This window comes from Malania oleifera, chromosome 2 (assembly GCF_029873635.1).
Source record: "Malania oleifera isolate guangnan ecotype guangnan chromosome 2, ASM2987363v1, whole genome shotgun sequence".
In the NCBI taxonomy this organism is placed as follows: Eukaryota; Viridiplantae; Streptophyta; class Magnoliopsida; order Santalales; family Ximeniaceae; genus Malania; species Malania oleifera.
In genome coordinates, this window is record NC_080418.1 from 137,769,464 (window position 1) to 137,786,547 (window position 17,084).

At 36.4% G+C, this 17,084-nt stretch overlaps 1 protein-coding gene across 2 annotated transcripts in view; it reads left to right on the forward strand.

The window, feature by feature from the left end:
• Positions 1-2,723: 2,723 nt before the first annotated feature.
• Positions 2,724-17,084, forward strand: part of LOC131149367 (PH, RCC1 and FYVE domains-containing protein 1) — a 31,256-nt gene continuing 16,895 nt past the window's right edge. Inside the window, exons 1-6 of one of the 2 annotated variants that reach the window (XM_058099755.1) lie at positions 2,724-3,466; positions 4,848-4,934; positions 13,349-13,438; positions 14,175-14,255; positions 14,462-14,656; positions 14,729-16,861. In XM_058099755.1, the coding sequence (XP_057955738.1) occupies positions 3,407-3,466; positions 4,848-4,934; positions 13,349-13,438; positions 14,175-14,255; positions 14,462-14,656; positions 14,729-16,861 (2,646 nt within the window). In that variant the 5' untranslated portion in view covers positions 2,724-3,406. The remainder of the gene's footprint in view (positions 3,467-4,847; positions 4,935-13,348; positions 13,439-14,174; positions 14,256-14,461; positions 14,657-14,728; positions 16,862-17,084) is intronic. The other variant, XM_058099756.1, reaches the window with a different exon arrangement.

The following is a 17,084-nucleotide window of genomic DNA, read 5'->3' on the forward strand; positions in this document are numbered from 1 at the left end:
TATAGACCCAATTGCAACAGGAAATATGCCTAGAATCCTTTGGATTAGAAGGATTTTTTACTTTGGGAACTGATATACCCTAAATATATCAAGATCAAAAGAGTCCATCTACCATAAAGGAGCATTAAGGCACAACAACAATAAGGGTCATCATCACTCAAAGACAGTTGTTCAGCTAGAGCAATTGGCGTCAACTCCATAAAGACCAAAGCGATTCACGCCCGCACCATAATTCACCAATAAATGGCATTACACCCTCGGGGTCAACTTCCGTCACTATAAATAGGGACTTAGAGAAGAGGTTAAGTTATCTCATTCTTAACCCATCTTTACTGTTGCTTGCTACCTCTCTAGAGCAATCCCTTACTTAGGCATCAGAGTGATCCCCCGGAGTACACCCCAGGTCCTCCAAGTCTTGCTTCTTTTTTTGTCCTTTTCAGGAGATCGAGATCAGAAGGTCCACCAGAGGTTCTTCAACTTTTTATCCCACAACAGGAACGAAGGTCAGTAAATTAGTATTACCTTGTTTAAGCAATTTAGTATCCTTAAAAAAAAGAAAAGAAAGATAAAATAACATCTCTCACATCCTCTCCAACTATGTGCAACAACTTTTGCAAAACATTGCATTAAAGCCATATTAGGACTAAGTGATTATCACTAGAATGAAAATATAATTTCTTTAATCTCATTTCTATCAATAGGTTTACTTAGAGTTTCCTTCTTAGAATCATTGCATTTAAAATCTACAATTTTCTTAAGATAATCAACATTACAGACCAAAACATTACTATCCCTTCTACCAAGCAAGTCTTTGTAATACCCGTACATTTTCTCCAATATTTCCTAATGACTTGCAATTTTGAGCCATTTTTTTTCCACCTCGTGAATAGTAATCTTACATTTGTTCATATGCCTCAATGTTACTTTTTTCCTTTAGGAATATTTAAAAAAGGAGGATTCATGCTTAAAATTAGTATCAAATATGAAGAAGTATCGAAATAGAAAGTTTAAAAAACACCTAAATTTAGGCATGACAATTAGCAAAAGAGGCACCAAATTGAGTTTTAGTCTGATAGCTAATGGTACGCGAGATTTTTACAAGTAACTTTGAATTAGCTTATTCATAAATAAAAGATCAAACATACACCCATAAGCTCATAACCCTTAAAAATATTTTACTTATTATTTGAGCCCATTACCCCATTTGATCAGTTTTTTAATTGACGAATCATTATTACTTAAATCCAAACTCGATTTCGATATACAAATAACAAAAATTTTGAGTGAGAGACAATGACACATTTTTTCAGCCCTAGCCAATAATTCCCTAAGCTTAAGAGGGCACTTTGATGTAGAAATGGATGAGGCAAGGCTTGGTCTCATTTTGTGGTGGTGGTTGCTGGGCTTCTATTGAGAGGCACAGAATCCCACTTGGAGACTTAGAAAAAAGAAAAAAGAAAGAAGAAGAAGGTAGGACCATTTTTAAAAAATTAAATGCTGAGAAGGGGTCCAGAAAATAGTGACCTGAGGCTATGCCACTTTAAAGTGCAGTGGCATGGAGTGTGTTGGTCGCTATCAAAGGGTTGGATTGTGAGAAAGCCAAGTAATCCTAACTTGTCAATGCTTAATTTCAGCCATTGAATTGCCTTACTAATTACTTCTATCTTGCTTTAATCTGCAATTCTATAAAAACAATAACTTATTTAATTGTGAAAATCATTTTATTATATTTTATAATTTTTATATAAATGTAAGAAAACTAAAAAAAATGTTTTTTATTTTAGAAATTTAAAAATTGAAGAAATCTAATTATTTGACAAATGCAAGAGCAATATCGAAAAAATATGGAGGCGATCTATGTTACGGAAATTTCAATACAGGAATAATTCTGTGTACGTTGGCTTGATTCCGAAACACCTATGCTTATTATTAACATATCGTTAACTTAAAGCTTTTGATATGTGATGTGATTTATTATCAAGACTGTCGATGCTCATTTTATTTTTTAATTTAAATTTTTTTTCTAATTTTTTGCTAAAATAGTTATATAATTATACAATATTCATACAAATCTAGTTGACAAAATAAAAATAATTTTAATTATGCACACCAATTCACAAGACATGCGTTATTTTTACGCTGACCTCGTGTGGGCGTGCGAAAGAGTTGTCGAGATAATCTGTAAAGTGACTAATAAAACTTTTGACTCAAATAAAATATTTTTAAAATTATTTAAATTTCAAGTCACGTAAATTACTCTCATTCACCATCTTAAACATGTCTTAAAATTACACAATTTTTACACTTTGTTCTCTCTTATTTTTTTTTTAAAGAATTAACAATACTATTATATCATGCTTGGGCACTTAAAATTAAGACTTCTATTTGAACTTATCGGTTCAGACGTCATTTTATATTTCAAAATATTTTCTGTTACGAGCTAATGATGCTTATGTAACGGCAAATGAGTAGACGATAGAGATAAGTGAGTCGGGATATCTACCATTTTCTATTATCATATGCGACTGTGATGGTCATGAATCGAGATCCTTATATTAAATTATTTATTTATTTTTTATTTTATTTAAATGCATATAAATTCAAATCTAATAAGCTACTCCATTATCAATTTACCCATAAAAATAAAATGAAAATTTCAATTCCACTAAACCCAAAGTGTCAGTTTTGAAAATATAGACAAGATTGTGGCTTTTAAAAAATTCCATTTCTTCTTTCTCTTTCTCCTTTGTGTTTTTTTTTTTTCTCCGGGATTTCAGTTCGCTGGCCTGAGAGAAGCACAGGCGACAGCGCAGCAGTTTCAATCCTCTCATTCTCTCTCAACTCTGTTTCTCTCTCTACTTTCTCGCGATGCAACTGCTACCCAGATCACTCTCTCCTAGATTTTCTCCCTTACACTTTCCAATGATCTTCACTTCCGATTCTATCTCTCTCTCATGCAGACAGACAGAGCCCGCAATCTTCGGTTTCACTGCGCTTCTGACACGCTGAATGGGTTCTGTGCCACAGCCTCGAAGGTTCCATCCTCGGTGTACACTTCAACTTCGACCGCGTGCATTAAAGGCAAATGGAGATTTGTGTTCGGGTACAGATAATTTGATGTAGTTGAAGGATTGTACTCATTACAATTGCTGAAATTGTAAGAATTTTAGCTGAGCTGATTGTGCTAGAACAGAGCGATCACTATGGTCAGTTCGAGTTTAGAGGAAAATTTTGCACTTGGCTGTGTGAATTTTGGGCATTTGTGGTGGGGTTGCGATGGGGTGCGAGGCTCTTAAATGAGTTGGCAACTAGATGGGTGTGATTACGAGAATGGGTGGGTTAAATATTGGTTCTTAGTCTGGCTTTTGTTGGGAATTTAGCTTTTTTTTTTTTTTTTTTGTCGCGGATGGATAGGATGACTTCAGATCTTGCGAGGGCGGGGCCAGTCGAAAGAGACATCGAGCAGGTAATTTTTCTTCTTTTTGTTGTAGTTTATTTTGATTTTTGAACTTTTTATTATTTAAATACGATAGTTGAAGAATTCTTAAACTAGAGTTAGGTATTCTGAATTTCTGATTGTTATGCATAGTTTTATTGGACTCCTTCCTGCAAAATTATGTATTTTTTCTGCTATTGAGCTGGGTTGGTAAAGTTTGTGTTACGAGAATGTCTGGTCTTTGATAATGCTTGAATTATATCGATGATTGGATTGCCGCTGGTGGACGGTTTAACTCTTTGTGAATTGGGTGAAAAAGACTTCCTTGAATGATTTTTCGAATTTATTTTCACGGCCAAAAGGCAATTAATTATTAGTAATTCTGGATATGTTTTCCAGATTGGTGGAGTAGCTGACTTTGTATCTTCATCATCGTTTCTTTATCTACCTGCCAATTAAACACGATCTGGTTACTCTTTGGCATTGCTTCTGCAATTTGGCTTGGAGGGATGGAGTGAGTGAAAGGGCTAGTTGACTATTTTTCAACTGCATAAAAAAAAATTTTTGACTGTTCATTGTTTAAGATTGATGGGATTTCTTTATTTTCATAGTTGGAATTAGTAGATTATGATAGTCTTATGAATTATGATACACCTGAATTTGAAAATCAAAGAATTATATTTGGTTAAATTTGATGTGGGGCCCCTGCTTGGGAGTTAATCATAGCCTAGTCTAGTTACAATAGAGTTTTCTATATCTTAAGGAACGATAACTGTGTTCAGAAACATAGAATTATGCCCTTGGATTTGGAGTTGTGTAAAATTGGATTTGGAATTTTGTATTGAGGATTGCCCAATTCTACACTGTTCCAAATCCAAGGCCCTAATTCTATGTTCCCAAATGCTTTTTTTTTTTTTTTTTCAAGGGGGGTTGAGGTTGGGGAATGGAGAATGAGGACTCTAGATTCTTTGAAACTGACTATTTCCCATGGGTCTTTAGACTCTTTACTTAGCAGTGCTTGTGCTTGGCTTTGTTATTGAACTCTAGTTCTATGAATTAGAAGTCTTCCGGCAGCTTGTGCATGCTTATGTAGATCTTTCAATCAGAGAGTAATTTTGGAGAATTTTTCAGTACCTAGTGAGGCTCTCCAGGGATTTTGTGATGCTAGTGTGATGCCTAACGAACTTTGGGTGAGGCCAAGAAATGTACTATCCTGCATATTCAAATTAGTGCTTAAAATTTTGTGATCTCATAAATCTAGTGCATATAATCTCAATGTATCCTTTGGGTCTTTTCTGTTGTTTGAACTTCCAATGTTGTTGTATTTACCTAGAAGTTAAATTATTTTCTCCCCTGACTGCAAAAGTGCTGAATAGGTTTAATTTAGTTTCTTCGCTGATCTTTACAACAGGCCATAACTGCTCTTAAGAAAGGGGCGTATTTGCTCAAATATGGAAGACGTGGGAAGCCCAAGTTTTGTCCTTTCCGGCTGGCTAATGTATGTTCAGCCTAAAGTTTATGTGTTTTAGTAATTTTTTTCCCACTTATGTCTGATCTTTGGCTCATCGTAAGTTGAAACTTTTTTACATGTGTTGGTTCTTTTTTATTGGGAGCTAAAGATTATGTATGCATATTATTCATCCTCCATTATGTATCTGCATGCTCTTAAGGGATTTTTTCTATAAAAAGAAATTGTCTGCATTTTTTCTGAGATTACTTTGGGGTGTCTAGCTGAGAAAGATAAGGTGATGAGCTTAAACTTCAAGATTGTTTGTGATTTGATATTGCAGACTTGTAATTGAAACTATTAACCACTTTGGGAACTCATAAATCTATTTTCATTGCAACAGGAGATAATCATAGTTTTATCTGTTCCCTCGCATAAGCACAGCAATTTTAAAGTACTTTTTGATGTACTATCTATGGTATTCTTTTTGTCCAAGTCGCCTCCCTTTCACTGAGGTGAGGCAAAGCTAAAAAAATAGAAATTAAAAAAAAAAAAATTATCTCAGGGTGCATTAGAAACATTTTGATTTGTGCTGTTTCTATTTCCACGTTACATAGTTTGTCTTTGTTACCAAAAAGAAAAAAAAGAAAAAAAAAAACAAAACAAAACGCTAATCCATGGTTGTGACTCGTGAATGGTTTTGAAAAACATGTTTTCACATTTGGGAACCAAAACAATGTTGCCACACATGTTCCACATGGTTAGGTTGTGGAAACAGGACTGCACATTATAAACCAATGCATCTCCAAAATATCCTTAGGTTTGACTGCTTGAGTATACCCTTTGACCTTGGTCATGATTATGACCATGAAAATGTATCAGGAATGTTAGAGGAATTGCTGATGTGGTTGGAAAAGCTTGAAACAGGATCATTTATATGGAAGCATTAATGCTGTCTGTCTGTGTTGTTTCTGTTGGCTTCAATCTTTCTTGAACTGAGGCACAATATCACATTTAAAAAAAAACAAACAAATTACTAGCATAGGAATTTGAAATCCAGTCAGAGGAAATGCATTGGTGGAAAACAACGGCATACACTAAAGAATGAGAATGAGAAAATGTGGTCTTGTCTTTTGCACAGGACACTAATGACAGAAAGGACAATTTTTTCGAAAATTATAGGGTCTGAGAACCAGTGAAGCCTTCACCATGACTGAAAATGGTGAGACCTGTTAACAGATACTGGTTATTTAGTGTCAGGTGTTTGAATTGCAGCTGTGTGTTAGTGAGCGTAACTTAGTAAGGGTATGGTGGTCATTGTGATGCATGTGACATATATTATAAATATAGAAGGAGATTTATTGCGGTGATTTGGTTTTTTATAGTTCACTGAACATTCTTAACAGCGCATGGTCATGAGATCTAAACCCTGAGTACCACAGCCACTGCCAAACCAAGCCTCAAACCTCACAACCCTATGCGTGTCTAGACAGTAGGAGGGTTGTCCACACCAGGCCTGAAACAACTCCAGCAGCCAGCAGAAAACACAGTTGTCACCAGAAAAATCCTGGATGACTCTGCAAGGGCAGAACCATAGAAATCTTATTCTCATGTTTGGGAGCTTGGAGTTTGGACCTTTGATTTGGATTTGTTTGGATTGGGATAAATGCAATGCAAAATTGTATTGAGCTTCATTCAAATCCATACAAATCGAAATCCACATAAATTCGAATCCAAGGCTTGAAATCGTGCTCTCAAACACACCCATGAGATTTTGCAAAGCCAGCATCGCAGTTGCCCATGGACAGTGCTGGTCTGTAGTCCCCTGAAATCTCTTCATAAAAAGTCCCCTGCACGCCCTCTTGCATCTGTAGAAAGGCTGGCAGAACTGATTTCACACCCTGGTGTGCGTTAAGCCTCATTCTTTTATCTGATTTGCACCCTGGTGTACATTTTTTTAATCCCTCTATGAACCATGTTATGAAAATTTAGTCATGGATTTTAGTCCAAAGATTCAGCCTTTTCAATTCTTCACTTACACTTGTACTCTGTTAATGCTGTTAGAGGCTGTTTGTTGCTTATAGTTGAGTTTGTTGGGGTTGTGCCGCTGCTGTATCAGGGTGTTTATGATTTTTTCCAGTTGTTTATCTTGTTTGTTGTTGGTCTTGTTTGTGGGTTTTGGGATGGAGTCCATGAGTCTCAAAGAATTATGTTACCCTCGTCAGTGCCATAGATTACAATCAAGAAGTTGAATGGAGCTGTGCAAGTGTTCTAAGGCTGTGAAGAATCAATGATCTATTTGACAGGCTTAGACAAGTCTGAACACTTGTTTTAGTCTGGGCCCAATGCATGGTTTTAAATCATGGTAGCGGGTAGCGTAACGTAATGGTAACAGGTGTAACAGGAAGCAGTAGTGGATGTTACATAACGTGAAGCGGTGTAACGGCTGTGAATTTTTTTCAAGCATGCACAACCTTGTGCATATTAGCAATACTTGCGTGTTTTAAGTTTTTAACTCTTCTTAGAAAGAGTTTTAGTGTATTTTGGATCCTTTAGTTCAATTAACTAAGTTATTTGATAAAGGCAAGAAGTTTACATTTGTTTTAAACCTCCATTGATAGAAAAATTGCATGTGTGTATATACTCCATTAATCTATTAGACACATACGATATACGAATAATACGAATATAAAATAACTACAAAAGAAAGAAGCTGAAGTTGAAAAATATTGAACATAAATATCAAATTACTAATATTATCAAAAATAAAATATTTTCCTAACAAGTTAGAATTTTCAAAATTTTAATTAATGCATCTCTTGTGAGTATTTAAAAAAATAATAAATTTTGTATCATTGTCATCCTTATAATAATCTTTTCCCCCTCTTGCCAAATAGTATATTGAGAATGATTTATGAACAAGGTCTAAAATTTCGATTGCAACTCAAATTTTGAAGCTCCAAAAGTACCGAAATTTCGATGTCAATTTTGATTTTGATTTGAAAAAATAAAGGAAATTAGTAGTAAAGCATTGAATTCTTTGCAAACTTTAGAAATGGTTAAAAAACATAATAATATAAGTTTTAGGACTAATATATTACAAATTAAATACATCTATGTTTTGTATGAGGTGAAAAAGTGCTAAAATAGTATGTGTATCAAACATATTTGTTAGATAATGTACATTAAACATATTTAGCTAATACAAATGAAATTCATAAGTCATTTAAATATTATTTATTATACAAATGATGATAATTTAGACATAAATGGTTAAATAAAATGTTACTGTAAGTTTATTTTTTCATATAATTTCAAAAACACTTGTAATAAACTTTTGTTTCGATAAAATAAATTAAGATAGAATTTTCACTTCACTCTTAAATTTCTCATTTGAAATCTGACAAAATTTCATCATATAGTTAAAATTTCAACAAGTTTCGCTAAACTTTCGAGATTTCGATAAATTTCGGATGATTCGTTGAGATTTCAATGGAAATCGACGGTCATTTCGATTTCAAGGGTGAAGGAAATCAGAAATTTCAATAAGTTGTGAAGAAAAAGTAAAAATAAAATATTTTTTTTAGCATAACAATCCTGTAGTAGTTATGTAATGGCCGTAGTGGCCTTTACGTAATGGTCGTGGTCTGTAATGGCCCCTATGATTGTGATTTTTCTTCCTACTGATTTCGCGGTGTGTAACGATATCGGTAACCAAAAAAACCGTTACGTAACGGTTGCGGCCGTTATTTAAAACCATGGCCCAATGACAACAAATAGAGAAAATATATGGGTTAGGAAGGCACATTAATTGTCTACTTGCTGTGGAGCTTGATGGAACCTTAGACTGCATAGATGTGTATGACTATCATGCGTTGCACGATGTTGAGTTCATCGAGGATATGCTTCAACATTGTGCAACACTGATAGCCAATGTATGCAAGATGCAGAAGTAGAGGGAGCAGATGAGATTCTGCTGAATCCTTATAGTAAAACCAAAGTTTGAATTGACTGATCTCAAATTCTTGGTAGTGAGGAGTTCCCTTATTTTGTTAACATTTATTTTCACTTACTTCGTGCCTTGAGCACACATTCCTAAGTTCCAAGTTTTCCTGCTCTCACTCTAGTTCTGAAAAGTCTACCTTTGTTACATAGGGTGGTTTTGGCTACCAGCTTGGTAGTAGCAGTCTTAGCAGGACTTCTTAGGGGGTTCAAGTAACCATGGAGGAAGGGATGGATATTGTAAAAGTACTCGGCACAAGTGTACTGAATGTGCACAAGGAGGTTGCATGATTGAGCCACCCTAAGATCTTAATGTAGGCCCCCATTCGTCGCCAATGCAATCACCATGGATATCACCCTTATTGGTTTGGCCATTGGAGAACAACATACTATATCTATCTTAGAGGAGGGGGACTTGAAGTTCTTGGAGTGTTAGTTGTCCAAGTGCCTCCTTGAGCTCCTATTGCTATGCTTGGTTTCCACATACTTCTCATAATGTTCATCTTCCTATTATTGTCTAGAAAGGTTAAAGAATATATGTACCCAACATCGAATCTCTAATTTTATTTGCTATTATTTCTTGTCGCTTTTCTATTACTCTTTTATTAGTACTTGAGTGCAAGGTCTTAAATTTCGATTTCGACTAAAATTTCGAAACTCCAAAAGTACGAAAATTTCGACGGAAATTTCAATTTTGATGTCAATTTCAATTTCGATTCGAAAAAATAATGGAAATCAGTAGTAAAGCATGTAATTCTTTGTGAAACTTTAGAAATGGTTAGCAAACATAATAATATAAGTTTTAGGACAAATATATTACAAGTTAAACACATCTATGTTGTGTATGAGGTTGAAAAGTTGTAATATAGTATGTGTTTCAAACATATTCGTAAGATAATGTATAGTAAACATATTCAGCGGATACAAATGAAATTCATAAATCATTTAAATATTATTTATTGTACAAATAATGATGATTTAGACATAAATGGTTAAATAAAATGTTGCCGTAAGTTTTTTTTTTTATATAATTTCAAAAGCATTTGTCATAATATTTTTTGTTTCAATAAAAATAAATAAAATAATTTAAGGGAGAAATTTCACTTCACTCCTAAATCTCTTATTTGAATTCCAAGGAAATTTCATTCTATAGTTAAAATTTCGATAAGTTTTGCTGAAATTTCGAGATTTCGATAAATTTAGGGATGATTCGTTGAGATTTCGATGGAAATTATGTAAGACGGAAATCGTCTGTGATTTCGATTTCGAAGGTGATGGAAACCGGAAATTTCGACGGAAGTTTCGACAATTTTGTGGCAATTTAAGACCATGCTTGAGTGTATCTCTTCCCTAATCTATATATAGTGCCTTATTCTATTCTGGATGGAGGAGTAGAATGGTTCAAAAGATGCATGTTGTACAGTATGATGACACTTGGGAATTGGTAACCTTTTTTGCTAAAAAGTCTGTGGTTGGCTTTGTGTATGCTCTTGTTGCTAGAGGATAACTATCTAACACATTCTCCCTCATCACCATTACCTTGGTTCTTATGTTCATCTCCGTAGCAACCAGTTGCCATTGGCTTTTGCTGAAGGTAGATGTGGAGCATGCCTTCTTACATGGTGATCTTCAAGACGAGGTCTTTATGAAGCATTTACCCTAATTGTTTCTCAGGGGGAGTTAGTATTGGTGTCTTGTCTCAAAAAATCCTTTTTTGGTCTAAAGCAATCTCCTGGAGCATGGTTTGATAGGTTCAGTGCAGTAGTGCTTGAGTTTGGCCTTCAGCGATGTGCAGCATATCACTTTATATTGTACTACCATATTGCTTCTAGTAGGGGTTGTTGAAATCAAATTTCTGAAATTTCCTAATTTTTATACTGTACAAACTGATTTAAAAATATTAAACTGAATTTACTGAATTGGTTGGTTAAGTTGGTTAATACCAAATAGTGCTCTGCTCTAGGTAGGATTCTTCTTGTTGTGTATGTCGATGGTATTGTGATTATTGGTGATGTTGATGAAGACATCCAGTGCCTAAGCATTTTTCAATAGACTAAATTTCAGACATTTAGGACCATTGAAAACTTCTTGGGCATGGAAGTATCCAAATCTTGCATAGGAACTGTTTTGTCGGAGAGGAAGCATGTTCTTGACCTTTTTGATGAGATTGGATTGTTGGGGGTGTTGGAAAGTTGAACTGTCTCACAGTTACTCGAAAAAATATATCTTTTGCAACAAGTTTTGTGATCTAGCTTCTTGATTCTTCGAGAACATTTCCTCAGAATGCTTAAATCAACTTGAGATGCCTCTAAGGTGCACGTGGGAGGGTCTCTTATATTGGGATCTGGGTAACGCTTATATCTAGGGATATACAAATACAGATTAGTTTGGGTCACCTTTCACAATCCACAACCTGGGTATTGTATTTTTGTTGGTAGTAACTTGGTATCTTGGAAAGGTAAGAAACAGACCGTGGTGGTAGGTCAAGGGCTGAATTAGAGCATCAGGCTATGGTTCACACTACATGTGAACTTGTTTGGTTAAAGAACATATTGGAAAAACTTGGTTTTCAAAATTCTCAGTCTATGGAGTTGAGGTGTGATAATCAAGTTGCTATTCATATAGCCCCCAACCAGATGTCCCATGAGTGCACAAAACACATTGAAGTTAATTGCCACTTTATTTGGGAGAAACTTGCGCAGAAGCTCATTATAACCACTCGTGTGAAGTCTAAATTCCACCTTGCAGTTTATTCACTTAAGTGTTCAAGGATGCTTGTTTAAATTCATTTGTAACAAGCTAGGTGCATATGATTTCTATACTCCAGCTTGAGGGGGAGTGTTAGGTGCATGTGTTGTTACTATGCTAGTAGGCATAAGTAGGGGTATTATGGTCATTGTTATGTACTTGGCATATATTATAAATAGAGGGGAGACCTATCATTTTGATTAGGTCTTCCAGTTTACCAAATAATTGAACAAATATATTTGGAGCAAGTGTTATAAGCCAGTTTCTTGCTTCTCCTCGAACAAGTCACTGAGATGCTGCCATTGGATACAGGGTTATACAAATGCAAATTGGGCAGGGTAATCCTTTGAAAATATATCCACTAGTGGGTACTATTTATTTGTTGGCGGTAACCTTGTATCTTGGAAGACTATGAAACTAACTATTGTGGTGCTGAGTGGGAACATTGGGCTATGGCCTACACTACATGTGAACTGGTTTGGACAAAGAGCATGTTGGAAGAACCTAGTTTTCCACATTCTCAGACTATGGAGTTGATGTTTGGTATTCTAGTTGCTATTCATATTGCCTCAAGTCTAATCATCCATAAACACATGAAACATACTGAAGATGATTGTCACTTTGTTCGAGAAAAACTTGTGTAATACTCATGGCAGGAAGTTTGAAATTTGATATAAACTTGCTGATAAGCTCTTGGGGATGCTCAGGTAAAATCTATTTGTAGCAAAAAAGGGCATGTTATAACTGATTACTTGATATTTAATGACATTATTTTGTATAACAGTCGCGTGTTTGGTGAGCCTGAGTTAGTAAGCATATGGTGGTCATTGTGATGTACATGACATATTATAAATGGTGAGGAAGACTTATCGCCTAGACTGAATATATATTGGACCTAACGAGGTTTGAGTAGGGTGCAGGCAAGTCTAGGTATTCAAAGTTATAGAACTTAAACTGAAGGTAATTTGATCAGTAACTACGAAACTTGACAGCTCGATGCATTTCAATTGAACATTTACATCACATATTTTCATGAGCCAAGCTTGTTCAAGTATGCTTGCCTATGACCACTTGTCTTGTATGCATGGGATGGGTTATAATCATGTAAATAGTAGTATAGGTTTTATGCTTTAAACAGGTGTAAGACTTAGTGTAAATGGGGAGTATGACTCCTTGAACGATTTGATGTTTCCTAGTGCCAGAGCTAAAATAGCATATAAAGCTTTTTAGGGGGGAGGGTGAGTGTTCATCAATCTTGTAAAACTCACTAGCATTTTTTAAACATGTTTGGTCTACTTGTCACCCTTGCTAAACACACGTTGCTTAAGGAGGTGCTTTTAATGAATTACTTTGCTTCAATGTTTACAGCTTGCTTGCCATTTATTTTTGTGAATTGCTTACTGCTTTTGCTTACTTTTCATTCAACTGCTTTGAATGTGTTTCTATGGTAAACTGTGGCAATCTTTGGTTAACTAGCTAAGCAAGAGTGCTTTAGCCAGCACCGCACAACCCTTTGCAAGGTCTGAAATATTTGGCCCACCCGTGACACAGATGTCTGTCTGTTCTGTCTGCCTCTTTGTATTCTCTGTGTATGTGTATAGACATGCATACGTGCATGCTTATGTATATTTTTTGCATGTTGCCTTTATATGATGCAATCAAATGATAGTGCGAATTCTGATGATGTAAATATTTGATTCTGTTTTTTCTTTCAGGATGAATCTGTGTTGATATGGTTCTCAGGTAAAGAGGAGAAACACCTTAAACTAAGTCATATATCCAGAATTATATCTGGGCAGCGCACTGTAAGTTTCTCATTGTAATTTAATTTAATTTATTTATTTATTGTATTGCTACTTTACTCTGATACTGCAGTTTTTGGAGAATGTGATAGCGCGGCTGCAACAGTCAATAATTTACCCCACCTCCCCCAACTCCACAAAGAATAACAAGTTATTGCAAGTGGACCAAGAATAAGGACAATGCAAAAATAAAAGCATAGAAGTCTCTCCCCTAAGCAGTGGTTGCACCCACACACACATACATTCCACAATTTTATATCCAAAATTTCAGTTTCTAATTAACCTTCGGAATACAGCTCCCAAGAATGTAAACTTTTCAAATCTGTTAAAAGGAGGTACTTGAGTAAACCACCCCTAGGTTGCCTTCAACCATCTTTGCCATCATATAGGGACAATAATCATTAATCAGATATTCATAATCAAGTGTGTGCTAACTCTAGACATGTCAAATTGTTGTTGCACTAAACAATTTCTCTTTTGAATGCTTAAACTGAATTAACTTTGCCCAAATTTAAAAGTTTTGGACCTTGTATAGTGCATGACAATTAGTATCCCTTGGGTTATGATACTGTTCATCAATAGGCCCATTCCAGTAGCACACACTTGTCATATACGTGCACACGTGTGTGTTTGTATGTATATTTTATGATTTCATGTTTTTCCTTGAGCTTTTTGACTGTCCTATTGAAACGAAAAATTCTTGGTATGTACTGATTAAAAATGGGCCTAATTTTTCCAGCCTATCTTTCAAAGGTATCCGCGGCCTGAGAAGGAGTACCAGTCATTTTCCCTCATATATAATGAAAGGTCACTAGATTTGGTAATGGTTTTAGTCTCTCTCTCTCTCTCTCTCTTACACACACACACACATCCTTTTTTTTTTTTCTCGAGGGAGGGTGGGGGTGGGGTTGCGTCCATCCCCATTATTTTTTTGGGTACAGTTATTGGTTGGCATTTGCCTATCAAGCAGGCTTTTCCCATTAATTTTTTGTCTGAAATTCTTTGATTTTGGCAATGTCATGATAGATATGCAAGGATAAAGATGAAGCTGACGTCTGGTTTAGTGGTCTAAAAGCATTGATTTCACGTGCCCATCACCGAAAATGGAGAACAGAATCAAGGAGTGATGGAATTTCATCTGAAGCAAACAGTCCTAGAACATACACACGAAGAAGTTCTCCCTTGAGTTCTCCATTTGGTAGCAATGATAGCATGCAAAGGGTATATTATTCAGATATGTATATTTTTTTCACTTCAGAATTATTAACTAACAAAATATTCTCATCAATTCAGGATGGTGTAGATCACTTTCGCATTCATAGTCCTTATGAAAGCCCCCCTAGGAATGGTTTGGATAAGCAACTTTCAGATGTGATATTATATGCTGTGCCACCCAAGGGTTTCTTTCCTGCGGATTCTGCTAGTGCTTCTGTTAATTCTTTGTCATCAGGTGGTTCAGATGGGGTACATGGTCCTATGAGGATGACAGGGGTCGATGCATTTAGAGTAAGTTTATCAAGTGCTGTCAGCTCATCAAGCCAAGGTTCTGGTGATGCTGATGCATTGGGGGATGTTTTTATATGGGGGGAGGGTGCTGGGGACGGTGTTTTGGGTGGTGGATCTCATAGAGTTGGCAATTGTTTTGGTGTCAAAATGGATTCTTTGTTGCCAAAAGCCTTGGAATCTGCTGTAGTACTTGATGTTCAGAACATAGCTTGTGGTGGACAACACGCTGCTTTAGTTACTAAGCAAGGAGAGGTTTTCTCCTGGGGCGAGGAATCTGGAGGCAGGCTTGGCCATGGTGTAGATTCTGATGTTTTGCACCCAAAGCTTATTGAAGCCCTCAGCAGTACAAACATTGAGCTTGTGGCATGTGGTGAGTACCACACCTGTGCTGTAACACTTTCAGGTGATCTGTACACATGGGGTGATGGCACTTACAATTTTGGTCTTCTTGGACATGGGAATGAAGTGAGTCACTGGGTCCCAAAAAGGGTAAATGGACCATTGGAGGGTATAAACGTGTCATCAATCTCTTGTGGACCCTGGCATACAGCTGTTGTAACCTCTGCTGGACAATTGTTTACTTTTGGCGATGGAACATTTGGTGTTCTGGGCCATGGAGATCGAAACAGTCTTTCCAAACCCAGAGAAGTGGAATCCCTTAAGGGGCTCCGCACTGTGCAAGCGGCTTGTGGTGTTTGGCATACTGCTGCTGTTGTAGAAGTCATGGTTGGCAACTCAAGTTCCAGCAATTGCTCATCAGGGAAGCTGTTTACATGGGGAGATGGAGATAAAGGTCGACTGGGGCATGGTAACAAGGAATCGAAACTTGTGCCTACCTGTGTTGCTGCTCTTGTTGACCCCAACTTTTGCCGTGTTGCCTGTGGACATAGCCTGACTATTGCTCTTGCAACTTCAGGCCATGTCTATACGATGGGCAGTCCTGTTTATGGCCAGCTAGGTAATCCTTATGCTGATGGGAAGCTTCCTTCCCGTGTTGAAGGAAAGCTCTCAAAGAATATTGTGGAGGAGATAGCTTGTGGTGCTTATCATGTTACAGTTTTAACTTCAAGAACTGAAGTTTACACTTGGGGCAAGGGAGCAAATGGCCGATTAGGTCATGGGGATACAGAGGATAGAAATTCCCCCTCGTTAGTTGAGGCTTTGAAGGACAAGCAAGTCAAAAGTATTGCGTGTGGTACCAACTTCACTGCAGCTATATGCCTTCATAAGTGGGCCTCAGGTATTGATCAGTCGATGTGTTCTGGCTGTCGCCTGCCTTTCAATTTCAAGAGAAAACGCCACAATTGTTATAATTGTGGGCTTGTGTTTTGCCATTCATGTAGCAGTAAGAAGTCTTTGAAGGCTTCTATGGCACCAAATCCCAACAAACCTTATCGTGTATGTGATAATTGTTCTAATAAACTAAGGAAGACCATTGAAACTGATGCTTCATCTCACTCATCTGTGAGTAGAAGAGGAAGCATGAATCATGGGATGAATGAGCTAATTGAAAAAGATGAGAAGCTGGATTCTAGATCTCGTGTACAACTTGCTAGATTTTCTTCAATGGAATCTTTGAAGCAAGGGGATAACAGGTTTTCTAAGAGGAATAAGAAACTAGAGTTTAATAGCAGTCGTGTATCACCTGTTCCAAATGGTGGTTCCCAATGGGGGGCTCTTAACTTCTCCAAATCTTTTAATCCTGTGTTTGGTTCATCCAAGAAGTTTTTCTCAGCTTCTGTACCTGGATCAAGAATTGTCTCTCGAGCAACATCACCGATATCAAGACGACCCAGTCCACCTCGTTCAACTACTCCAACACCGACTCTGGGGGGCCTTACTTCACCAAAAATAGTTGTGGATGATGCAAAAATGACAAATGATAACCTTAGTCAAGAGGTTATCAAATTAAAAACACAGGTAGATCACTGCCATTCCTTGTTAATAATCTATTTGTGTCAGTTCCTTGATTTACTTGCTTTTCTTCCACATATTGATTCTCAAATACTCATAAACCATAATTGGAGAATTGTCATTCAGTGTAGTAACAATGTTTGTCAGATCTCTATCACATGGGTCATTACCAATGTCAGTGAATTTGTCCAAAAAAATTTTAAAAATCCATGTCAAACTTAAGAATGGC